This window comes from Entelurus aequoreus, linkage group LG18 (genome assembly GCF_033978785.1).
Source record: "Entelurus aequoreus isolate RoL-2023_Sb linkage group LG18, RoL_Eaeq_v1.1, whole genome shotgun sequence".
NCBI lineage: Eukaryota > Metazoa > Chordata > Actinopteri > Syngnathiformes > Syngnathidae > Entelurus > Entelurus aequoreus.
The window spans coordinates 48,910,176-48,937,694 of record NC_084748.1 but is presented as its reverse complement, the minus strand read 5'-3'; the positions used below and the strand labels follow the sequence as shown (position 1 = coordinate 48,937,694).

At 40.1% G+C, this 27,519-nt stretch overlaps 1 protein-coding gene across 1 annotated transcript in view; it reads left to right on the top strand.

Annotated features, from left to right (window-relative positions):
- Nucleotides 1-2,240: 2,240 nt before the first annotated feature.
- Nucleotides 2,241-27,519, top strand: part of LOC133633642 (structural maintenance of chromosomes protein 2-like) — a 46,535-nt gene continuing 21,256 nt past the window's right edge. The window contains exons 1-13 of the mRNA XM_062026228.1: nucleotides 2,241-2,840; nucleotides 2,937-3,086; nucleotides 9,082-9,204; nucleotides 9,291-9,329; nucleotides 9,401-9,511; nucleotides 9,587-9,631; nucleotides 15,131-15,364; nucleotides 17,019-17,168; nucleotides 17,234-17,467; nucleotides 17,533-17,692; nucleotides 17,757-17,874; nucleotides 24,611-24,749; nucleotides 24,819-24,938. Of these exons, the coding sequence (XP_061882212.1) occupies nucleotides 2,673-2,840; nucleotides 2,937-3,086; nucleotides 9,082-9,204; nucleotides 9,291-9,329; nucleotides 9,401-9,511; nucleotides 9,587-9,631; nucleotides 15,131-15,364; nucleotides 17,019-17,168; nucleotides 17,234-17,467; nucleotides 17,533-17,692; nucleotides 17,757-17,874; nucleotides 24,611-24,749; nucleotides 24,819-24,938 (1,791 nt within the window). The 5' untranslated portion in view covers nucleotides 2,241-2,672. The remainder of the gene's footprint in view (nucleotides 2,841-2,936; nucleotides 3,087-9,081; nucleotides 9,205-9,290; nucleotides 9,330-9,400; nucleotides 9,512-9,586; nucleotides 9,632-15,130; nucleotides 15,365-17,018; nucleotides 17,169-17,233; nucleotides 17,468-17,532; nucleotides 17,693-17,756; nucleotides 17,875-24,610; nucleotides 24,750-24,818; nucleotides 24,939-27,519) is intronic.

Here is a 27,519-nt window from a genome sequence, read left to right as displayed (position 1 = left end):
AACCTACCCATCTCAGGGCGGACTCTCTAACCACTAGGCCACTGAGCAGGTTTATTCCAATTCGTATTGTTTGTTTATGTAATATTATTTATAAAATGTGTCCCAGGCCGTGAAACACCCCTGATCTAACATGTTTACGAATAAACGGGTTATACTTGTGACTATAGGCTTGTTATTTTTCTTTACGATATTTACACTCAAACCCTGTTAAATGTACTTTATGTTGATAACAGATACTATTTGAAGTGTATAATCTACTTTTCTCTGCAATGTTGAAGTGCAGACCTCTTTTTAAAGGGGTCATAAAGCCACTTCTCTTACCTGTCGGTACCTGTTTTTCTGTGCTTGGGACCCCCATAAATCCCGGAAATTTGAATTCCAAACATGGTGGAGATATTTATAAAACAACATGATCAAATTAGAATCAGGCTGAATGATAATTGCTACTTGGATGTGAATGTTTTTGTGCAATTCTAATTTTTACAACAAATATCTCCATACTCCCTACCAAAGCAAAATTTAAGCAACATTTTGACCAAATAATCAGCATTACAGGTTATCTACACCACAAGGAAGTGGATTAAAAAATCCTAATCTGCCCCCTAAAGGACAAATATGTTATATGTAAAAGTTTTTCATATTTTTTTTACTTAAAACTCCCTCAAATTACACTTCAAGGTGTAGTTGCTTATTAGGATTATAGATTTCTGAGATGGACCAACCATTGGAATCAATACAAATTTTGATATATTTTCTACAATGACAGAGGTCAATCAACAATTAATTATATATATATATATATATATATATATATATATATATATATATATATATATATATATATATATATATATATATATATATATATATATATCAAGGATAGTTACAGTTTTCTGATTTTACTCCTTGAAAAGCCAGTATATTTATAACTGTCTATATTGGTAGAGAAAAAGAAAACAAAACAAAGCTAAAGTAAAAACACACATACACATTTTTTGTTAAACCTCTACACCATTACAAACATCAGCAGGGAAACACACCCTTGCAGAAAAAAGTAAAAGGTGCTGCATGCTTTGAATGGGGAAACAAGTAGCCCCACCTGGTGGACAAATATAGAAATGATTACTAATTCATAGTCAGTAGTCCAAGGTGAAATATCAGTATTATGTTAGCAGGATAGCATCAGTCCATGTTAAGATAAATGTTAAAGAAAACAACTGAAAAAACATTTTCAGTTAAAGTTTTGAGAAAGGTCATGGATTTTAAGTAAAAACTGCATGGAAACGGATTCCTATTAGAACGGTCGAGAAAGAAGTAAGTTATGGTTTATTTTCAATTACCATGCATTGCCTTCAATGGGAAATTTGCCCGCACAAATATGGCCGCCACGCAGGCGCGTAGCGGGCTGCCACACCGCGCTGACGTATCCGTGGATCAAAGACTCGTGTTTCTACTGGGTTTTGCTAGGTCTAATCATTTTATTCTGACTAAGATTAAATGACATAATCTTGATTTACATCTCGCAAACATTAAACAACCGCGTACACATTCGCAGTGTTTGTGTTACGTTTATTTTCAATCCCTTTTTTTTTTTTTAATTTTATAAACCTTTATTTATAAATTGCAACATCTACAGACAATTGAGAAATAATAATAATCAAAATAAGTACAAAAACAGTACAAAACAGCGCCAGGGGGTTGTAAACTCAATAAAGTAACTAAAATAGAATTATATATATATAAAACAAATTGCAAAGTCATAGGCTCACACAAGTTCAGTAAATAATTGAAATTTGGAACACAGCATCATCGTTTTCACAGCTTTTTGGTCGTTAGAGGTAGAGAGTGTTTTAACGTAGAGTTCTAAATCTTTTTTTAAAGGCACAAAAAACAGGTCGGGTATTGAGAAACTTACATTTATGAATATAAAACTTAGCAAATAGTATAATGAGGTGTTTCTTTTCCATCCTGTGGAGGGCGCCATCCAAAAAAATAAATAATAAAAAACAAACAAACAAAAAAAACACGCGAATGTTCTTAGTTGCCCTGAGATATGCCTGATTACAACACAGTTAAAAGCACCAAATTAGGTTATGAATCAAACCAGTTACCATTTTTACAAAAACAATATACTATAATATATATTATTCTGTGGGTGATTATGTTCACGTACATCCCTTGTCTTGTCCTGAAACTTAAAAGTCTTTGTACTTTTACCGGCGCAGACAGGGGCGCCCGTGGCTCAAGTCATACCGCCAAAATTCAAGTGAGAAGGAAGACTGGCGGGCGCGGCGGCGAATTCACTTGTAAACAAGTCGTTCTACTCTAAGCGTGTTCCGACTCTAGAACCGCGTAGAACACCGTAACAAGTCGTTCTACTTTAAGCGTGTTCCGACTCTAGAACCGCGTAGAACACCGTAACAAGTCGTCCCACTCTAGAACCGCGTAGAACACCGTAACAAGTCGTCCCACTCTAGAACCGCGTAGAACACCGTAAAAAGCCGTCCCACTTTAGAACCGCGTAGAACACCGTAACAAGTCGTCCCACTCTAGAACCGCTTAGTACACCGTAACAAGTCGTTCCACTCCCAAGCGTGTTCCCACTCTAGAACCGCGTCGAACACCGTCAAAAAAGTCCCCCGAAGGGACGAAGACCGAGGAACGGCTTTGAAATGCACATCAAGTCCATCATCATCGAGGGTTTCAAATCCTACGCGCACCGGACTGAGATCAACGGCTTCGACCCGCTTTTCAACGCCGTCACGGGACTGAACGGCAGCGGCAAGTCGAACATTCTGGACTCCATATGTTTCCTGCTGGGCATTACCAACCTCTCCCACGTGAGTGTCCTTCTATCACCAGTGCCACTGGCGGGAATGTTTAACCAAAAAAATGACGTGTGTGTGCTAATGAACTCGCGGTTTGAATCGGGCCAGGTTCGTGCCTCCAACCTGCAGGACCTGGTCTACAAGAACGGACAGGGCGGCATCACCAAGGCGACCGTGTCCATCACCTTTGACAACTCCAACAAGAGCCAGAGTCCTTTGGGCTTTGAGACGCACGACGAGATCACAGTCACCAGACAGGTGGGGGGAAACACGCACACACAAGAAAAACACGGTGAAGGTGAAATGTCATCCACTACACCTCCCTGATAAATAAATGATAAATGGGTTATACTTGTATAGCGCTATTCTACCTTCAAGGTACTCAAAGCGCTTTGACAGTATTTCCACATTCACCCATTCACACACACACATTCACACACTGATGGCGGGAGCTGCCATGCAAGGCGCTAACCAGCAGCCATCAGGAGCAAGGGTGAAGTGTCTTGCCTAAGGACACAACGGACGTGACTAGGATGGTAGGGATTGAACCCCAGTAACCAGCAACCCTCCGATTGCTGGCACGACCACTCTACCAACTTCGCCACAATACATGTCAAACTACTTCCTTAACGTAAATGACCGCCATAACCACAACACCAGGGGGAGCTCCACTAACCACGTTAAACCCAGATTCCGATCTAACAAAGGTCTTAAAGGCCTACTGAAAGCCACTACTAGCGACCACGCAGTCTGATAGTTTATATATCAATGATGAAATCTTAACATTGCAACACATGCCAATACGGCCGGGTTAACTTATAAAGTGCAATTTTAAATTTCCCGCTAAACTTCCGGTTGGAAACCTCTATGTATGATTCCTGTGATAAAATGGCAACCAAGGTAATCAAAAAGGTTAACCAACGAACGAGATTTCTCTACAGAATTTCCTCTCTGGTCAACAAAAGCACCTTGAGGATTCTGGCGGGAACTCTCGTTCAACCCTTTTTCGATTACGCATGCACCTCCTGGTACCCTAGCACCTCCAAAACCCTCAAATCTAAACTCCAAACATCTCAGAACAAGCTAGTCAGGTTACTTCTAGACCTTCACCCCAGATCCCACCTCACTCCTACCCACTTCTCTAAAGTGGGCTGGCTCAAGATGGAGGACAGAGTTAAACAACTTGCACTGAGCCTAGTCTATAAAATCCGCTACACCTCCTTGATACCGACGTACATGTCAAACTACTTCTTTAACGTAAATGACCGCCATAACCACAACACCAGGGGGAGCTCCACTAACCACGTTAAACCCAGATTCCCAACTAACAAAGGTCTTAACTCATTCTCTTTCTATGCCACATCAATGTGGAATGCGCTCCCAACAGGTATAAAAGAAAGGGCATCTCTATCCTCCTTCAAAACCGCAATAAAAGTTCACCTCCAGGCAGCTACAACCCTAAACTAACACCCTCCCCGGATTGCTAATAATCAAATGTAAACAATCAAATGCAGATACTTTTTCTTTTTCTTATGCCTTCTGATCTCTCTCTCTCTCTCTCTCTCTCTCTCTCTCTCTCTCTCTCTCTCTCTCTCTCTCTCTCTCTCTCTCTCTCTCTCTCTCTATGTCCACTACTTGATGTCCATACCCCCCCCCCCCCTCCACACCCCTGATTGTAAATAATGTAAATAATTCAATGTGATTATCTTGTGTGATGACTGTATTATGATGATAGTATATATGATAGTATATATCTGTATCATGAATCAATTTAAGTGGACCCCGACTTAAACCAGTTGAAAAACTTATTGGGGTGTTACCATTTAGTGGTCAATTGTACGGAATATGTACTTCACTGTGCAACCTACTAATAAAAGTCTCAATCAATCAATCAATCAATCAATGATGCGTATGCGTGTGACGTCACGACGGCAACGGAAGTATTCGTACCCAATGTGTCACCATACAAACTGCTCTGTTTTTTTTCATTGCAAAATTCCACAGTATTCTGGACATCTGTGTTGGTGAATCTTTTGCAATTTGTTTAATGAACAATGGAGATTGCAAAGAAGAAAGTTGTAGGTGGGATCGGTGTATTAGCGGCTAGCTATAGCAACACATCAAGGAGTACTTACTTGGATAGCAGACGCCTAGCCGATGCTAGCCGCCAACCGCATCTGTGATCGGGTGAAGTCCTTCGTCGCGCCGTCGATCCGCTGGAACGCAGGTGAGCACGGGTGTTGATGAGCAGATGAGGGCTGGCTGGCGTAGGGTGGAGCGCTAATGTTTTTATCATAGCTCTGTGAGGTCTGGTTGCTAAGTTAGCTTCAGCGTCATTAGCAACAGCATTGTTAAGCTTTGCCAGGCTGAGAATTAATAACCGTGTATTTACATGTCCATGGTTTAATAGTATTGTTGATCTTCTGTCTATCCTTCCAGTCAGGGATTTATTTATTTTGTTTCTATCTGCATTTGAGCCAGATGCTATCACGTTAGCTCAGTAGCTAAAGAGCTTCGCTGATGTATTGTCGTGGAGATAAAAGTCACTGTGAATGTCCATTTCGCGTTCTTGACTCTCATTTCAAGAGAATATAGTATCCCAGGTGGTTTAAAATACAAATCCGTGATCCACAATAGAAAAAGGAGAGTGTGTGGAATCCAATGAGACCTTGTACCTAAGTTATGGTCAGCGCGAAAAAAGATACACCCTGCACTGCCTCTCTAGTTCTTCACTCTAACGTTCCTCATCCACGAATCTTTCATCCTCGCTCAAATTAATGGGGTAATCGTCGCTTTCTCGGTCCGAATCTCTCTCGCTCCATTGTAAACAACGGGAATTGTGAGGAATACTAGCTCCTGTGACGTCACGCTACTTCCGGTGTAGGCAAGGCTTTTTTTTATCAGCGACCAAAAGTTGCGAACTTTATCGTCGTTGTTCTATACTAAATCCTTTCAGCAAAAATATGGCAATATCGCAAAATGATCAAGTATGACACATAGAATGGATCTGCTATCCCCGTTTAAATAAAAAAAAATCATTTCAGTAGGCCTTTAACTCATTCTCTTTCTATGCCACATCAATGTGGAATGCACTCCCAACAGGTATAAAAGAAAGGGCATCTCTATCCTCCTTCAAAACCGCAATAAAAGTACACCTCCAGGCAACTACAACCCTAAACTAACACCCTCCCCCGGATTGTTAATAATCAAATGTAAATAATCAAATGTAGATACTTTTTCTTATGCCTTCTGATCTCTCTCTCTATGCCCACTACTTTCTGTACATATCCTACCAAGTCAGACCTACACTGTTCCAATGTCCATTTCTCTGTTCTCAATGTTGATGACTGATGATAACAAATCAAACCTACCCCCCCGCCCCCCCCCTCCATCCACACCCCGGATTGTAAATAATGTAAATAATTCAATGTATATACTCTGATTATCTTGTGTGATGACTGTATTATGATGTTAGTACATATCTGATAGTATATATCTATATCATGAATCAATTTAAGTGGACCCCGACTTAAACAAGTTGAAAAACTTATTCGGGTGTTACCATTTAGTGGTCAATTGTATGGAATATGTACTTCACTGTGCAACCTACTAATAAAAGTCTCAATCAATCAATCAGTCAGTCTGAATCTAGAATGCAAGATAAGCCTTCATAGTGTTTTGATTGATTGAAACTTTTATTAGTAGGTTGCACAGTGAAGTACATATTCTGTACAATTGACCACTAAATGGTAACACCCCAAAAAGTTTTTCAACTTGTTTAAGTCGGGGTCCACTTAAATTGATTCATGATACAGATATATACTATCAGAATCAGAATAGTTTTATTGCCATTGTTTGAGAACGGGTTCACAAACTAGGAATTTTTCTTGGTGCAACATAAAACACAGATTTGGTCATAACAAGAGCTGTAACTGATCTTGTTATAGACTTAGAAGGAATTCAAAGGAGCTACTGTTAGGAGTTATGGTTCATGTGCCTGATGGCAGAGGGGAAAAACTGTTCAGGTGGCGGGAGGTGTGGGTCTGGATGGACCGTAGTCTCCTGCCTGAGGGGAGAATAGTTTGTGTCCAAAGTGAGAAGAGTCAGCTGTGATCCGACCCACAAGCCGCGGGTTGCCGACCCCTGTCCTAGTGGTTCAGTACAACAGTTAGGCCAACACAAATAAACAGGAGTGATACTTCGCGCATCGAATACACAATCTTCACAGCCTGCGTTCAACTGGATGAGATGGCAAAACATTATAGCTAGTATTGATGTTATCTGAACACTGATACAGTTTGCAGTTAAAGTAAACAAAGTAAAGACTTAATAAACAAGTTGTGACAACGTTCACAACACATCACCTGCTGCATGTTTCCTCCTCATTAACTCTGTTACAGCATTATTAGGGAAATAAAAGCATCATGAATGGTTTTCTCCTTCGCTGTATACTTTTAGTGTGGGGACAAGTGTCTCCAATATTGTCCACACCTGTCTCCATCTAAACACAGCAGGGCACTCTTAAACACAGGGCGGGAAAATGACGTTAAACCAAGCGCTTGGCTCTGTTTACTCCGAGGGAAAATCTCGTCCGCCATGATTATCAAGCCAAACGACGCTAATGCGCTTGCGCCTCACTTCCTGTTGCCTAAAATGCATTATTAAATGGTGTTTTTTCGGTTATTAAAAAATTAGACTGTATTACTAACAGTCTGAAATTTTTTTGAAATGATCATTATACTGTTTATTGTTACATCCCTTGTCCATTAACAAGTGTCTCCAATATTGTCCACACCTGTCTCCATCTAAACACAGCAGTGCACTCTTAAACACACGGCGAGAAGCGCGGGAAAATGAAGTTAAACCAAGCGCTTGGCTCCGTTTACTCCAAGGGGAAATCTCGTCCGCCATGATTATCGAGCCAAACGACGCTAATGCGCATGCGCCTGACTTCCTGTTGCCTAAAATGCATTAATAAATGACGTTTTTCCGGTAATTAAAACATTTCACTGTATTACTAACCGTCTGGAATTTTATTGAAATTATCATTATACTGTTTATTGATACATCCCTCGTCCATTAACAAGTAAAAGTCAAGGGCGGTCACGGCATGTTCTTGCCGCGATGTTGGTCATTTTTTTAGGGCATGATGGCAAATGACGAGGGCGGTGGCAGCTTTTACTGCGGTTGCCGTGGTTAAATTCAAGGCCTGTGTGTGTGTGTGTATGTATGTATGTATGTATATATACATACATATATGTATGTGTGTATGTACACTACCGTTCAAAAGTTTGGGGTCACATTGAAATGTCCTTATTTTTGAAGGAAAAGCACTGTACTTTTCAATGAATATAACTTTAAACTAGTCTTAACTTCAAAGAAATACACTCTATACATTGCTAATGTGGTAAATGACTATTCTAGCTGCAAATGTCTGGTTTTTGTGCAATATTTACATAGGTGTATAGAGGCCCATTTCCAGCAACTATCACTCCAGTGTTCTAATTGTACAATGTGTTTGCTCATTTGCTCAGAAGGCTAATTGTTGATTAGAAAACCCTTGTGCAATCATGTTCACAAATCTGAAAACAGTTTAGCTCGTTACAGAAGCTACAAAACTGACCTTCCTTTGAGCAGATTGAGTTTCTGGAGCATCACATTTGTGGGGTCAATTAAACGCTCAAAACGGCCAGAAAAAGAGAACTTTCATCTGAAACTCCACAGTCTATTCTTGTTCTTAGAAATGAAGGCTATTCCACTAAATTGTTTGGGTGACCCCAAACTTTTGAACGGTAGTGTATGTATGTATGTATATATACACACATATATGTATGTATGTATATATACATACATATATGTATGTATATACTGTATATCTCCATTCATTCCATTCCATATATTACTTAAATGTTTTTTTATATAAAAACACAAATTTTTAAGTTGTGACGGCTTTTATTTTGCTGTGGCAGGGCGCCACATGTAGGGGAAACCCTGACATGACCGACTGTCAAAAGTTTTAGTACTTTTTGCACAACTTGCTTTTCTCAACAAGGAACTAAATGACAAATTTCACAACTGGCTACATTTTGTCAGGCGAACACACACTGCTTAATAACTTGTTGTCCACGGGTGTTCTTAGTTCGCATGTATACCAACACTAAAGATGTCATGTGATGTTTTCACCGTCTTATGTCTGCTCGTAATGCAGTATATATTTTGTTGTCACTGTTGCAAATAACTGTTCTTCTCCAAGATTGTCATCGGCGGCCGGAACAAATACCTCATCAATGGCGTCAACGCGAACAACACCAGAGTGCAGGACCTCTTCTGCTCTGTTGGCCTCAATGTCAACAACCCACATTTCCTCATCATGCAGGTCAGTCTTCTGTGTGCTTGTTTAACTTGGTTTCTGTCAAAATCAAGTAAACTAACATGCGCTTTTTAAACAATCTGGCGTTTTAGGGAAGGATCACCAAAATTCTAAACATGAAGCCACCAGAGGTAACGTCACAACACCTTGGAACACCTGATGTTTGGACTGCTTCACCGATTCCTCCGTTGTCTTCTTGCAGATTTTGGCCATGATCGAAGAAGCTGCAGGGACCAGGATGTACGAGTGTAAAAAGATTAGTGCCCAGAAGACCATTGAGAAGAAAGAGGCCAAGCTGAAGGAGATTCACACTGTATGACTCTTCTCATTCTCAATGGACAGTATCCAGAACAAGTGGTCTCATTTTTTATTTTGCTTGTTTCTTTAGATTCTTGATGAAGAAATTACACCAACTATGCAGAAACTACAAGAGGTAGGCTAAGTTTGACTTAACATGAATTAAGTCTTATGTTAAAAATTACTGTTGTGTATTTAAAGGCCTACTGAAAGCCACTACTAGCGACCACACAGTCTGATAGTTTATACATCAATGATGAAATCTTAACATTGCAACACATGCCAATACGTCCGGGTTAACTTATAAAGTGACATTTTAAAATTCCCGCCACACTTCCGGTTGAAAAACTCCTTTGGATATGATTTATGCACGTGACGTCACAAAATCCACGGAAGTGGTTGGACCCCATCGACCCGATATAAAAACCTCTTGTTTTCTTCGACAAAATTCCACAGTATTCTGGACATCTGTGTTGGTGAATCTTTTGCAATTTGTTTAATGAACAATGGAGGCTGCAAAGAAGAACGTTGTAGGTGGGATCGATCGGTGTATTAGCGGCTAAGTACAATACTTACAGCAACACAACAAGGACTACTTACTACGCCTAGCCGATGCTTGCCGCCAACCCCACGGATGAAGTCCTTCGTCGCGCCGTCGATCGCTGGAACGCAGGTGAGCACGGCTGTTGATGAGCAGATGAGGGCTGGCTGGCGTAGGTGGAGCGCTAATGTTTTTATCATAGTTCTGTGAGGTCCGGTTGCTAAGTTGCTAAATTAGCCTTAGCGTCGTTAGCAACAGCATTGTTAAGCCTTACCAGGCTGAGAATTTTTAACCGTGTAGTTACATGTCCATGGTTTAATAGTATTGTTGGTCTTCTGTCTATCCTTCCAGTCAGGGGTTTATTTCTTTTGTTTCTATCTTCATTTGAGAACGATGCTAGCACGTTAGCTCAGTAGCTAAGTGTGTCACCGATGTATTGTCGTGGAGATAAAAGTCACTTTAAATGTCCATTTCGCGTGCTCGACTCTCATTTTCAAGAGGATATAGTATCCGAGGTGGTTTGAAATACAAATCCGTGATCCACAATAGAAAAAGGAGAGAGTGTGGAATCCAATGAGCCAGCTTGTACCTAAGTTACGGTCAGAGCGAAAAAAGATACGTCCATCACTGCCTCTCAAGTCCTTCACTGTAACGTTCCTCATCTACGAATCTTTCATCCTCGCTCAAATTAATGGGGTAATCGTCGCTTTCTCGGTCCGAATCTCTCTCGCTCCATTGTAAACAACGGGGAATTGTGAGGAATACTAGCTCCTGTGACGTCACGCTACTTCCGCTACAGGCAAGGCTTTTTTAATCAGCGAGCAAAAGTTGCGAACTTTATCGTCGATTTTCTCTACTAAATCCTTTCAGCAAAAATATGGCAATATCGCGCAATGATCAAGTATGACACATAGAATGGATCTGCTATTCCCGTTTAAATTTAAAAAAAAAACAATTTCAGTAGGCCTTTAAGGTGCCTGATTATTGCAGCTATATATGTCACCATAGAAAATTGTCTAATATAAAACATAAGAAGACAATTTATAATATACAACTTTTTCACATGAATATACAGTACAAATGTATCCTAAAAGGGGGCATGATAATTTTCACATTACTTTATATATAATTATATACATAAAAATGGTATAACCAGACTATAGCGCACATTCATAAAAGCCGCACAAACTAAATAAAAAAATAAAAATAGATTTTCCTGTGATGAGGTGGCGACTTGTCCAGGGTGTACACTGTCTTCCGCCCGAATGCAGCTGAGATAGGCTCCAGCGACCCCAATAAGAACAAGCGGTAGAAAATGGATGGATGGATGGATTTTCCATATATTAGCCGCTCCGGACTATAAGTGGCAGATACAGTATATACGTTGTGAAATGAGTTATTAACACATAAATATTTTGTAAATGTTTATTTACATACCGTATTTTTCGGAGTACAAGTCGCTCCGGAGTATAACTCGCACCTGACGAAAATGCATAATAAAGAAGTAAAAAAACATATTTAAGTCGCATTTTTTGGGGAAATGTATTTGATAAAAGCCAACACCAAGAATAGACATTTGAAAGGCAATTTAAAATACATAAAGAATAGTGAACAACAGGCTGAATAAGTGTACGTTATATGAGGCATAAATAACCAACTGAGAAGGTGCCTGGTATGTTAACGTACAGTAACATATTATGGTAAGAGTCATTCAAATAACTATAACATATAGAACATGCTATACGTTTACCAAACAATCTGTCACTCCTAATCGCTAAATCCCATGAAATCTTATACGTCTAGTCTCTTACGTGAATGACATCAATAATATTATTTGATATTTTACGCTAATGTGTTAATAATTTCACACATAAGTCGCTCCTGAGTATAAGTCGCACCCCCGGCCAAACTGTGAAAAAAACTGCGACTTACAGTCCGAAAAATACGGTACCTTAATTGTCTCCAAACGGTGTCTGTGACACGGCAGTAAAACGGCTGATCAAACAAAACGGAAGTCATGGTAATGGACCCACTAGCTGCGCTAACTCGCTCTCCAATCAGCTAAGTAGACTCAATAACTCCACGGTGACGTTTTGGTGAATTTACTGAGGAATTTGTGAAACTAAAACACTACAAAAAGAATGCTGTTGTACGTTAATACTAACAGAGACACTAGTTAACGTGTTGGCGTATTAGTGAATGCTAACTAAACTTGCTTGACAACATTACGATAGCAGGTACAAATATGCATGAAAACACTCCTACAGACATAAGTAAGAATTGTTTTAGTTATATTGTAAAACTTACAAACCTTGCTCGGAGTGATGAATGAAGAATCCATACGAGTAAAAACACTATGGACGGCGAGAAGACGAAAAAGCACTTCTACTACTGGTTGAAAGCTCACTCTAAACCAGTTGCTTCTCAATTATTTTCTGTCTCACACCCCTTGGAAGAAGAAAATATTTTGCAACACAACCCCCACTCTCCACCGTGACTATAAATAATATAATTTGTCTATAAAATTGTTATAACTATACCTCTGCATAGGCTTGTAAGATTGTTAACATTAAAGGCCTACTGAAATGATTTTTTTTTATTTAAACGGGGATAGCAGATCTATTCTATGTGTCATACTTGATCATTTCGCGATATTGCCATATTTTTGCTGAAAGGATTTAGTATAGAACAACGACGATAAAAATTGCAACTTTTGGTATCTGATAAAAAAAAGGCTTGCCCCTACCGGAAGTAGCGTGACGTAGTCAGTTGAACATATACGCAAAGTTCCCTATTGTTTACAATGATGGCCGCATGAAGTGAGAGAGATTCGGACCGAGAAAGCGACAATTTCCCCATTAATTTGAGCGAGGATGAAAGATTTGTGGATGAGTAAAGTGCAAGTGAAGGACTAGTGGGGAGTTGAAGCTATTCAGATAGGGAAGATGCTGTGAGAGCCGGGGGTGACCTGATATTCAGCTGGGAATGACTACAACAGTAAATAAACACAAGACATATATATACTCTATTAGCCACAACACAACCAGGCTTATATTTAATATGCCACAAATTAATCCTGCATAAAAACACCTAAGTGTTTGTTATGCTAGCTCCTAGCTCCTCTGCTAGCTCCTAGCTCCATAGAACACGCCAATACAATTCAAACACCTGATCAACACACACAATCACTCAGCCCAAAAGACCGTTCACCTAACCCAAGGTTCATAAAGCTTATATATTTTTAAAAAGTTACGTACGTGACGCGCTCATACGGTCAAGCTATCAAATGTTTAGCAGCCAAGGCTGCATACTCACGGTACCTGATATTCAGCTGGGAATGACTACAACAGTAAATAAACACAAGACATATATATACTCTATTAGCCACAACACAACCAGGCTTATATTTAATATGCCACAAATTAATCCTGCATAAAAACACCTGCGTGTTTGTTATGCTAGCTCCTAGCTCCTATGCTAGCTCCTAGCTCCATAGAACACGCCAATACAATTCAAACACCTGATCAACACACACAATCACTCAGCCCAAAAGACCGTTCACCTAACCCAAGGTTCATAAAGCTCATATATTTTTAAAAAGTTACGTACGTGACGCGCACGTACGGTCAAGCTATCAAATGTTTAGCAGCCAAGGCTGCATACTCACGGTACCTGGTATTCAGCTGGGAATGACTAAAACAGTAAATAAACACAACACATATATTTACTCTATTAGCCACAACACAACCAGGCTTATATTTAATATGACACAAATTAATCCTGCATAAAAACACCTACGTCTTTGTTATGCTAACTCCTAGCTCCTATGCTAGCTCCTAGCTCCATAGAACACGCCAATACAATTCAAACACCTGATCAACACACACAATCACTCAGCCCAAAAGACCGTTCACCTAACCCAAGGTTCATAAAGCTTATATATTTTAAAAAAGTTACGTACATACGCAAAAAAAAGTTGCGCACATACGGTCAAGCGATCAAATGTTTAGAAGCCAAAGCTGCATACTCACAGTAGCACGTCTGCGTCTTTGTCATCCAAATCAAAGTAATCCTGGTAAGAGTCTGTGTTGTCCCAGTTCTCTACAGGCGTCTGTGTATCGAAGTCAAAAGTCCTCCTGGTTAGAGTCTCTGTTATCCGAGTTCTTCCATCTTGACTGCATCTTTTGGGAATGTAAACAAAGAAGCGCCGGCTGTGTACTGTTGTTGCTGACTACGTTCGAAAAATACGTCCATTTCGCACCGACAACTTTCTTCTTTGCTTGCTCAGCTTCTTTCTCCATAATTCAATGAACATGATTGCAACAGATTCACGAACACAGATGTCCAGAATACTGTGGAATTATGAAATGAAAACAGAGCTTTTTCGTATTGGCTTCAATGTGGAAGGCATATCCGTGTTCGCCGGGCTACGTCACGCGCATACGTCATCCTCAGAGGCGTTTCGAACCGGAAGTTTAGCGGCAAATTTAAAATGTCACTTTATAAGTTAACCCGGCCGTATTGGCATGTGTTATAATGTTAAGATTTCATCATTGATATATAAACTATCAGACTGCGTGGTCGCTAGTAGTGGCTTTCAGTAGGCCTTTAAAGGAAACAACACACAGGTGTTTTCTCGTCTCCCACCGTGTTTACAGTGAAGACCAGTGCCACAAAAAAAAACATGTTCTCGAAGGTCACACACCCTCCCCCCCACTATTTGAGATGGACTGGTCTAAAGCCCTGCAGTGTGCAAAGTCGTCCAAAAGATGGAGCAATAGCACAAACAATAACATATCTATTCAGTGTCTTGGCTTGTTTTTTTAAAAAACTATTTGCATTATGGCCGTCAACAAAGAAAAATCCATAAATCAGCATCACTTTCAAAGTATGAGAAAAAAGTAGCCGCTAATAGACCACAAGGAAGTGTGTTAGCTCATTAGATTCGCCTTTTTAAATGTGTTCTCCATCTGCCAATGGAAGTTTTAATTGCATCTCTTTTAGTCTTTTTCTCAAGTGAATAGGTGAATAAAACCTAGAAAAAGCTTTAATTTGTTGTGTGAAAAAGAAGTCCGAGCCATTTCCCTTCTGCAGGAGCGATCGTCATACCTGGAGTACCAAAAGCTGATGCGTGAGATCCAGCACCTGTCGCGCTTGTACGTGGCCTGGTTGTTTGTGTGTGCCGAGGAGACCAAGCTGAAGTCTGCAGAGAACCTGAAGGTGATGCAGGACAACATTGCCAAGATGCAGGCCGCCCTGGCTGAGAACGAAGGCAAAGTGCGGGAGCTCTCCGCCCAGATTGAGCAACTGGAGGCCAAACGAGACCAGGTACACTTATTGTCTGTGTACCATAGTGCTTTGGTGCAGGGGAGGAGACAAGATACTTAACGTTTGAACTGGAAAACTTTGTTATTTTTTGCAAATATTATCTCATTTGGAATTTGATGCCTGCAACATGTTTAAAAAAAGCTGGCATAAGTGGCAAAAAAGACAGAGAACATTGAGGAATGCTCATCCATGACTTATTTGGAACATCCCACAGGTGAACAGGCTAATCGGGAACAGGTGGGTGCCATGATTGGGTATAAAAGCAGCTTCCATGAAATGCTCAGGCATTCACAAACAAGGACGGGGCGAGGGTCACCACTTTTTCAAAAAATGCCTGAGCAAATTGTTTAAGAACAACATTTCTCAAGCAGCTATTGCAAGGAATTTAGGGATTTCACCATCTATCGGTCTGTAATATAATCAAAAGGTTCAGAGAATCTGGAAAAATCACTGCACGTAAGCCATGATGTTACGCACCTTGGATCCCTCAGGCGGTACTTCATCAAAAAGCAACATCAATGTGTAAAGGATATCACCACATGGGCTCAGGAACACTTCAGAAAACCACGGTCAGCAACTACAGTTCGTAGCTACATCTGTAAGTGCAAGTTAAAACTCTACTATGCAAAGCCAAAGGCATTTATCAACAACACCCAGAAACGCTTCGCTGGGCCCGAGCTCATCTAAGATGGACTGATGCAAAGTGGAAAAGTGTTCTGTAGTCTGACGAGTCCACATTTCAAAATGTTTTTGGAAACTGTGGACGTCGTGTCCTCCGTAACAAAGAGGAAAAGAACCATCCGGATTGTTCTAGGCGCAAAGTGTAAAAGGCAGCATGTGTGATGGTATGGGGGTGTATTAGTGGCCAAGACATGGGCAATTTACACATCTGTGAAGGCATCATTAATGCTGAAAGGTACATACAGCTTTTGGAGCAACATATGTTGCCATCCAAGCAACGTTACCATGGACGCCCCTGCTTATTTCAGCAAGACAATGCCAAGCCACGTGTTACAACAGCGTGGCTTCATAGTAAAAGAGTGCTGGTACTAGACTGGCCTGCCTGTAGTCCAGACATTGAAAATGTGTGGTGCAATATGAAGGCTAAAATATGAGAAGGGAGACTGTTGAACAACTTAAGCTGTACATCAAGCAAGAATGGGAAATAATTCCACTTCAAAAATGTGTCTCCTCAGTTCCCAAACCTTTACTGAGTGTTGTTAAAAGGAAAGGCCATGTAACACACTGGTAAAAATGCCCCTCTGACAACTTTTTTGCAATGTGTTGCTGTCATTAAATTCTAAGTTCATGATTATTTGCAAGAAAAAAATAAGTTTCTCAGTGTGAACATGAAATATCTTGTCTTTGCAGTCTATTCAATTGAATATAAGTTGAAAAGGATTTGCAAATCATTGTATTCTCTTTTTATTTACCATTTATACAACGTGACAACTTCACTGCTTTTGGCTTTTGTGTGTGTATATACAGTATATACTGTATGTATGGATGGGTGGATGGGCCATCCCTATACAGGGGTGGTGCCACAAATAATGTCATCAACATGCATTATGAGGACACATTTCTATTTTTTCTATTGCCCATTACCAGCATCCCGACAATTTAATGAGACACGCTCATGTTTGCTAATGTTCAGGAAGTGAATGGAGTATTAAAATCCCTGGAGGAAGCACTGGCTGATTTGCAGCGTGTGGATGCCAAAGCTCAGAGTGCCCTGGATGTGAAGAAACAGAACCTAACAGATGAAACCAAGAAGAGGGAGGAGCTTGTCAAGACTATGCAGGAGGTACAAAGACCACGCTCCTCTATCCTTTCTGGGAGTTGATGTTTAGCTCTTCCACCTGTCTTCAGGACAAGAAGATGCTGGTGGTGAAAGAGAAAGAGGTGTCCAAGTTAACGGAGAAACTGCAGGCCCTAAAGGAGGAAGGCCAGAAGGACGGTGCAGATCTGGAGGCTGCAGAGCAGCATTTTAAAGCCGTGTCTGCCGGCCTGTCTTCCAACGAGGATGGCGAGGAGGCCACCTTGGCCAGTCAGATGATGGCCTGCAAGAATGACATGAGCAAGGCCGACACGGAGGCCAAGCAGGTGAGGACAACACGGCCTCTTGCCTCCTCCCAAGACTTCTTCCACACTCCCTTGTGTCCTCCCAGGCCCACATGACGCTGAAGCACACCCAGGCCGAGCTGAACACCAAGCAGGCCGAGGTGAAGAAGATGGACAGCGGCTACAAGAAAGACAAGGACAGCCTGCAGGCCATCAGGAGCAGCAAGGAAAAAATAGAGGCCGAGCTTGCCAAACTCAAATATGAAGGTACGTAGTGTCTGTTTGAGCTTTCATTGTCATGTTGGATGATTGTGTCTTCACCTGAATGCAGACGGGAAGGAGGAGAGTCTCCTGGAGAAGAGAAGACAGCTGTCCAGAGAGGTGGCTCTTCTTAAAGAGACTTATGAGCGCCTGATGTCTCGCTTCCCAAACCTGCGCTTTGACTACAAGTAAGTACATCATCACTTGCTAGGTGGCCCCACTCCTACCAACAGTATCATCTTTTGAAAACACTCTTTTAATGCTATTTTTTTTTTAAGTAAACATTGTATGGATTAGGGCTGGGCGATAAAACAATAACAATATACCGTATTTCCTTGAATAGCCGCAGGGGCGCTAATTAATTTAAAACCTCTTCTCACTCCTGCGGTTACCAAAACCATGCGGAATGGGCAAGCATGCGCTAATTATTTTAAAACCTCTTCTCACTCCGGCGCATACCTTATCATGAAAAGCACATTTAATAAAAAAAAAACGTTATTATGATCTTACCTTTACTTGTAAATGGGTCCATGTGCAGCTGCTTCTGATCAAAGGCAGTCTTTCTTATCTTTCTTCAATTTTAAAAGTCTCTGGAGATATTCCTTTAATTATTACCTCCTGCTTCGATTGAAAGTCCAGTTTAGAAAACTGTTTTATTTTAGATATGTAATCCTCCATGTTAAAAGTGCAAGCAAACAATTGCTGCTCATGCTTGCTGCTTGTTGTCTTCTTCTGCAGTACCTGTCTCCTGCAGTACTGGTAGTCGCAAAAAGGATCACTAGCGCCCTCTACCACCAGGAGGCGGGAGTCATTTAATGACTCATATTTGACCCGGCGGAAGTGCCAAGCATGCGCTAATTATTTTGCGAAACGAGTTTGACCCGGCTGTAATTCTAGGCAGGCGAATACTATATTCCCGGCACCAACTCAAGGAAATACGGTATATCGCGATAGACATGTGATCAATATCAATAGAAAATGGGGTCGATAGAACGTTCGATAATTTCACTGAGTTCTGTTGGAAAAAAATAGGAAGAAAGGCGGAGCCGGAACCGCAAGGCATTCTGGGGGGTGTAGGCAGAGGAAGGGCTTTGGCCTCTCGACCTATCACGGCCGAGCCTGAACCGCAAGGCATTCTGGGAAATGCTAACAGGAAGAAGAAGAAAAAAAGCAACAACGGCTAGCTGACGACGAGGAGTGAAACGAAACGGGAATATGAGCGCGGCAGCACGAGAGGAAATTGTCAATAAAAAAGGAAACGTCACGTCACCAGTTCGGCAGTATTTTGGATTTTTTAAAATCCGATACGAATCAAGAGTAATACTGTCTGCAAACTTTGCAAGGTCGTCGTCCCGACCAAGTCTGGGAACACGACAAACTTATTTTACCACCTGAGCCGCTGTTGTTGCCGCAGACAGTATTACTCGGCAGCAGTGCCATACGACAAAAATTCAAAACGTTATAAAGAAATAACGGATGCAGTGGTGTATCAATTAGCGAAGGACATGCTAGCGCTCAGCATAGTTGAGAAGTCTAGGTACAAGAATCTCATACACGTGCTCGACCCCCGTTATGTTCTACCTAGCCAAAAGCACTTTTCCAAGACAGCTATTCCTAAGCTTTACACAATGTGCAGGGAATCCGTGGAAAAGAAGATACTGAAGTTGGTTAGATTTTTCCATAAATGACTGAAGAGGGTAACAGGTTTGTTTTGTCACAGATGTTCAGACGCAAGTTTATTCCGATGTTTACAATATTCTGTAAGACATGTTTGTTTCTGCTTGCTTGATGTGACTGTTATTTATTTGCATATATTGTTACCAATATGGCTTTAAAGCCCGAGTTGTACACTACTCATTTCTTAATTACAATACTTTGCACATTTTGTTGGATTAAGCATTTATTTAATGTCAATATTTGCACATCGACCAGTATTTTCATAATGTTGACCTCGTTCTAAAGGTTAAAGGTTATATTTAAAATAAAAGTATTTAAATTCAGCCTTTTTTCTCCTGGTCTTTATTTAGAATAGTTTTTTTGTTTTTTTTTTATCAATAATTATCGATATCGACTGATATGAAACACTTATATCGTGATACATTTTTTAGTCATATCGCCCAGCCCTAGTATGGATTCAACCGGTGAAAACATTAGGTACACCTGCCAGTCGATTCAAGGAGGGCATAAAAAACTGTTTTTAGGAGCATTAATGTCACTGCATGTCAGTTCAGTTTCAGTTTATTTGGAACATGCATACGATACAACGTAATTAGAGATGTCCGATAATGGCTTTTTTGCCGATATTCCGATATTGTCCAACTCTTAATTACAGATTCCGATATCAAGCGATACCGATATATACAGTCGTGGAATGAACACATTATTATGCCTACCGTATTTCCTTGAATTGCCGCTGGGAATATAGTATTCGCCTGCCTAGAATTACAGCCGGGTCAAACTCGTTTCGCAAAATAATTAGCGCATGCTTGGCACTTCCGCCGGGTCAAATATGAGTCATTAAATGACTCCCGCCTCCTGGTGGTAGGGGGCGCTAGAGATCCTTCTTGCGACTACCAGTACTGCAGAAGACAGGTGCTGCAGAAGAAGACAGCAAGCGTGAGCAGCGATCGTTTGCTTGCACAGTTTTCTAAACTGGACTTTCAATCGAAGCAGGAGGTAATAATTAAAGGAATTTCTCCAGAGACTTTTAAAACTGAAGAAAGATAAGGAAGACTGCCTTTGATCAGAAGCAGCTGCACATGGACATAATTTATAAGTAAAGGTAAGATCATAATAACGTTTTTTTTTATTAAATGTGCTTTTCATGATAAGGTAAGCGCCGGACTGAGAAGAGGTTTTAAAATAATTAGCGCATGCTTGCCCATCCCGCATGCTTTTGGTAAGCGCAGGAGTGAGAATAGGTTTTAAATTAATTAGCGCCCCGGCGGCTATTCAAGGAAATACGGTAATTTTGTTGTGATGCCCCACTGGATGCATTAAACAATGTAACAAGGATATTCCAAAATAAATCAACTCAAGTTATAGAAAAAAATGCCAACATGGCACTGCCATGGGGGGGGGGGGGGGGGGGGGGCGTTGAGGTGGGTAGCGGGGGGTGTATTATGTAGTGTCCCGGAAGAGTTAGTGCTGCAAGGGGTTCTGGGTATTTGTTCTGTTGTGTTTATGTTGTGTTACGGTGCGGATGTTCTCCCGAAATGTGTTTGTCATTCTTGTTTGGTGTGGGTTCACAGTGTGGCGCATATTTGTAACTGTTAACGTTTTTCAGTGTGACCTGTATGGCTGTTGACCACACTTGTGTGTGTGAAAAGCCGTAGATATTATGTGACTGGGCCGGCACGCAAAGGCAGTGCCTTTAAGGTTTATTGGCGCTCTGTACTTCTCCCTACGTCCGTGTACACAGCGGCGTTTTAATAAGTCATACATTTTACTTTTTGAAACCGATACCGATAATTTTGAAACCGATACCGATCATTTCCGATACTACATTTTAAAGCATTTATCAGCCGAAAATATCGGCAGTCCGATATTATCGGACATCCCTAAGTGTAATGCATCACATATGTCCACATGTTTCATGTAGGAAGAAGCTGAGTTTATTTAATCCTACCCCTTTTCATACCATAACAGTTTTAGCCCATTTCCTTGTTCTCTGTAACAGAACAGTGAATACATCAATAATATACCACAGTAAATTAAATACATAAATAATCTTTATGTAAAAAAAGGGTTCTAGATGTTCATCATAATTGTTCTTCTGTGTACTTTGTGAACACTTGTAGTTTGAACAATCGCTTAAACTGAATCATATTGATGCTTGGTTTGATTTATTTGCTTCATCCATTCCATCATTTAATTCCACATCACGATAGCACGTACAAATATGCATGAAAACACTCCTACAGACATCACACATGGGACGGCTTAGTACCGTATTTTTCGGATTATAAGTGGCAGTTTTTGTCATAGTTTGGCCGGGGGTGCGACTTATACTCAGGAGCGACTTATGTGTGAAATGATTAACACATTAGCATTAAATATCAAATAATATTATTTAGCTCATTCACGTAAGAGACTAGACGTATAAGATTTCATGGGATTTAGCGATTAGGAGTGACAGATTGTTTGGTAAACGTATAGCATGTTCTATATGTTATAGTTATTTGAATGACTCTTACCATAATATGTTATGTTAACATACCAGGCACGTTCTCAGTTGGTTATCTGTGTCAGTGGTCCCCAACCTTTTTGTACTTGCGGACCGGTCAATGCTTGAAAATTTGTCCCACGGACCGGGGTGGAGGAGTAGTAAAAAAAAAAATATATATATATTTTTTTGTCATAAAGAAATACAATCATGTGTGCTTACGAACTGTATCCCTGCAGACTGTATTGATTTATATTGATATATAATGTATGTTCACTATTCTTTATATATTTTAAATTGCCTTTCAAATGTCTATTCTTGGTGTTGGGTTTTATCAAATACATTTCCCCAAAAAATGCGACTTATATATGTTTTTTTCCTTATTTGTTGTGCATTTTCGGCCGGTTGGACTTGTACTCCGGAGCGACTTATACTCCGAAAAATACGGTAATAATAATAACACCTTAACAAAACAGCTTACAGGTTACAAAACCTCCTTTTGGTTGGTGACGTGTGACACATACACGCACCAAGTAAGCATAGAGATGGCCTAAAAATGTTTTATTTTTTTCAATTAATTCATCAAAAAAAAAAAAAATTGGATTTTTGAAAATTACAAAAAAAAATCATGCTTCGAATGTGATAATTGTTTTTTAGCACCCCTAATTACCCCTAAGCAAGTTATCCATCAATTTGACCCGTATTTTTCCGACTATAAGTCGCAGTTTTTTTCATAGTTTGGCCGGGGGTGCGACTTATGTGTGAAATGATTAACACATTAGCGTAAAATATCCAATAATATTATTTAGCTCATTCACGTAAGAGACTAGACGTATAAGATTTCATGGGATTTAGCGATTAGGAGTGACAGATTGTTTGGTAAACGTATAGCATGTTCTATATGTTATAGTTGTTTGAATGACTCTTACCATAATATGTTACGTTAACATACCAGTTGCTTATTTATGCCTCATATAACGTACACTTATTCAGCCTGTTGTTCACTATTCTTTATGTATTTTAAATTGCCTTTCAAATGTCTATTCTTGGTGTTGGGTTTTATCAAATAAATTTCCCCCAAAAATGCGACTTAAATATGTTTTTTTCCTTATTTGTTGTGCATTTTCGGCCGGTTGGACTTGTACTCCGGAGCGACTTATACTCCGAAAAATACGGTAATAATAATAACACCTTAACAAAACAGCTTACAGGTTACAAAACCTCCTTTTGGTTGCTGACGTGTGACACATGCACGCACCAAGTAAGCATAGAGATGGCCTAAAAATGTTTTATTTTTTTCAATTAATTCATCAAAAAAAAAAAAATGGATTTTTGAAAATTACAAAAAAAAATCATGCTTCGAATGTGATAAATGTTTTTTAGCACCCCTAATTACCCCTAAGCAAGTTATTCATCAATTTGTACCGTATTTTTCGGACTATAAGTCGCAGTTTTTTCCATAGTTTGGCCGGGGGTGCGACTTATGTGTGAAATGATTAACACATTAGCGTAAAATATCAAATAATATTATTTAGCTCATTCACGTAAGAGACTAGACGTATAAGATTTCATGGGCTTTAGCGATTAGGAGTGACAGATTGTTTGGTAAACGTATAGCATGTTCTATATATTATAGTTATTTGAATGACTCTTACCATAATATGTTACGTTAACATACCAGTTGGTTATTTATGCCTCATATAACGTACACTTATTCAGCCTGTTGTTCACTATTCTTTATGTATTTTAAATTGCCTTTCAAATGTCTATTCTTGGTTTTGGCTTTTATCAAATAAATTTGCCCAAAAAATGCGACTTATACTCCAGTGCAACTTACATATGTTTTTTTCCTTCTTTATTATGCATTTTCGGCCAGTGCGACTTATACTCCGGAGCGACTTATACTCCGAAAAATGCGGTACATACACAAATCAAATAACCAAATGCATAGGCAATAATATAATGAGGCGATTATACTTTTATATTCTTACATTCACTGTTACAAGCGGCCCTCTTACGACAGCCATGACTGCGATGTGGCCCTCCATGAAAACAGGTTTTACACCCCTGATTTAACACGACCATCTGACATTGTAACAACATTTATAAGTCAGAAAGGATGACATTCATCACAGGTCCTCTTAATCATCAGGTCCAATACAAATAAATAATAACCAAAATGATGTCTTTCCAGACACTCAGTTGAGCGCAGACCTTGAAGAGTTAGTCTTGTTTGTTGAAAACAAATACATTCTGTGTCCTATACAAGTCTTATAAATATACTCGTGAATTATAAAGTGTCTTGTGTGTTGCGTTGACCAGCATTCCTCCAATGGGGAATTCAAATTGCTAGTCTCTCCCAGATTCTTTTTATGGCAATATGCTGTTGTTTATATTCAATCACCAGGCAGAAGTTGGTATTTTGTGGTTTATTCTCCAAGCTTAGAGGACAAACCTGAGACCAATCCAGCACACCAGCGTTCCCCAGCCCGGTCCAGATCGGTCTCCCCTCCACCTCCTGTCCCCCCAAGCTCAGCACTGCCCTGTGCTCCTTATCTTAGGAATGTTATGGCAGTCTCAACAGCGCTCTGCCTGTCTACTCAAGGACACTCGAATCCAAGCACTTTGTACCACACGAGACATTAGCTGATGTAAATATGACTATAGGAGTTTTAGAAAGAAGTAACACTTAAATATGGATATGATTCTGATCTGCTTCCATCAACTTCTGTAGTGACACACCTTCTGCGTGCTTCCAGGGATCCTGAACGAGGATGGGACCGCAGCAATGTGAAGGGTCTGGTGGCGAACCTGATCTCCGTCCGCGATGTATCCTATGCCACCGCCCTGGAAGTGGTAGCCGGAGGACGGCTTTATAACGTCGTGGTCGACACGGAGGCGAGTGTGCTATTCCTACACAACTTGTTGCCGTTTCTTGTCATATTGAAGTCTTTCGTGGCTTGCTAGGTGACTGGTAAAAAGCTGCTGGACAAGGGAGAGCTGCAGCGGCGATACACCATCATTCCCCTGAACAAAGTCTCCGCCAAGACGCTGACTGACAGAGTGGTCAACGCTGCCAAGAACCTGGTAGGAAAATATTAACGGCCTGGTGTTTATTTGTTGCAGGCTTGTGATTTTTCAGCCTACGGTCGGAAATCCGTCTTTTTTTATCTCTGGAATGATATAAAAAAATATTTTCAGTTTTTCCTCGATTTTTCCTACCTACAATGTGTGTTAAAATCTTTGCCATCCCTGCCAACAACTACGGTTTTCCCTTAATGGGTACGTTTTTTTTATAATCCAGTGGTAAAAACTGTGGTTTTCTATTCAAAATGATGAAGTTAAAAATGGAAGCTACATAGCAAAGGGGACAAACTATACATCAATGATGATTGGTTGGTTTACGTATAAGAACATCCATTATTGGTTGGTTGTTTACTATGATGAGTCACCATTGGTTAAGATTAGTGCAAAACATTAGGGACAGGCCAATCAGAGGCAAGAGAGGGCGGGTCATGGAACCAGGAAGTGACATCACAACAGACATCCCAAATGACGAGGAGAGAGTCGGAGAAGAGAAGAGGGAATATTCAAGAGGGTGATTTATATATTAAAAAAACTAGTGGAAGATGGGATTCTCTTCTTTAAATGTTTCTTTTAGTGATGTAGACCAATGTTTTTCAACCACTGTGCCGCGGCACACTGGTGTACCGTGAGATATTGTTTGGTGTGCCGTGGGAAATTATGTAATTTCACCTAATTGGTCAAAAAAAAAAGTTTTTCAAACCAATAATTATAATTCGCAAATAATGTGCCGTTGTAGAGTGTCTGTGCTGTCTAGAGCAGTGTTTTTCAACCACTGTGCCGCGGCCGTGAGATACAGTCTGGTGTGCCGTGGGAGATTATCTAATTTCACCTATTTGGGTTAAAAATATTTTTTGCAAACCAGTAATTATAGTCTGCAAATGATGTGTTGTTGTTGAGTGTCGGTGCTGTCTAGAGCTCGGCAGAGTAACCGTGTAATACTCTTCCATATCAGTAGGTGGCAGCCGGTAGCTAATTGCTTTGTAGATGTCGGAAACAGCGGGAGGCAGTGTGCAGGTAAAAAGGTGTCTAATGCTTAAACCAAAAATAAACAAAAGGTGAGTGCCCCTAAGAAAAGACATTAAAGCTTAGGGAAGGCTATGCAGAACAAAACTAAAACTGAACTGGCTACAAAGTAAACAAAAACAGAATGCTGGACGACAGCAAAGACTTACTGTGGAGCAAAGACGGCGTCCACAATGTACATCCGAACATGACATGACCATCCCAACAAAGAAGGATAAAAACAACTGAAATATTCTTGATTGCTAAAACAAAGTTTATGCGGGAAATATCGCTCAAAGGAAGACATGAAACTGCTACAGGAAAATACCAAAAAAAGAAAAAAAAAGCCACCCAAATAGGAGCGCAAGACAAGAAGTAAAACACTACACACAAGAAAACAGCAAAAAAGTCCAAATAAGTCAGGGTGTGATGTGACAGGTGGTGACAGTACACCTACTTTGAGACAAGAGCTATATTGATGCATGCTTGGTTATGATTTAAAGTCATATCCAACAATTCCGACAACGACTTTTTAATGTCAACTGAGTTTCGTTTAATGGTGTCTGCTGGTGGTGTGCCTCTGCATTTTTTCAATGCAAAAAATGTGCCTTGGCTCAAAAAAGGTTGAAAAACACTGCTGTAGACCACGTCCAGGAAATCCACAATGTTTCTACTTGGCCACATTTGGACAAATGTATGCGTCTGGATAAAACATTCATTTGACTTGTTTACATGTAGGACCAAATCAAAAATGGAAGAAGTGGAATACACATTTAAGAACGCATGATTGTGGCAGACATGTTTGCTACAGTATAGCCTGTCTAAATGCTAACTTTCATTTTCATTGGTGTTTTACAACAAAACAGTAGCTGACATTTTGTCCATTATCTCTACGCTTTATATTTTGACATTGTATAGTTGAATCATTTTGAAACATAAACAACGACATATTTGTTATTTCATGCTATAAATCACAAATGGCTATTCAGATAAAGGAAATTAGTTAATAGAATAAACATTGTTTGTACTCTTTATGATATTTGCATTTGGAGCAGTTAGAAGTGGAAAGGGAGTCGAAGAGACAGAAATTGGCTATAAAATCCAAGTCAGAATCCACTAAAGCAGAAACAAAAGGGAAAATGCAAGCTGCTCAGAAATGTGCCAGGAAGGTTCATGTCAGAGCTATCAAAACAAAAATGCCAAAGTAATGTGTAAATAACTAGATGAACCATCTGTGGCCGTGAAGTGAACACTGTTAAAAGTACCATATTTAATAATGTGGCCAGAAATGGTACTGCAATCAGGGTCAAAATTCTGTAGTCCCCTCCCTCTCTCACTGACTGAGGTTGCCAGATATGCAGCCGAATCCAGCTGGATGGACTGGACTACTCCAAGGAACTTCAAACTTCCACTGCCTCTTACCAGGGGTTGAGGTGCTGGGACCATAATAGCTGAATAGACAAGCGTTTTGTCAGTAACAAATCTCTAACCAACACATTTTACACAGCAATGAGGCTATTTTCAGGAGGAAGTACACCATGCCTGTGTACAATATCACAACAATCATATGGTTATTGTC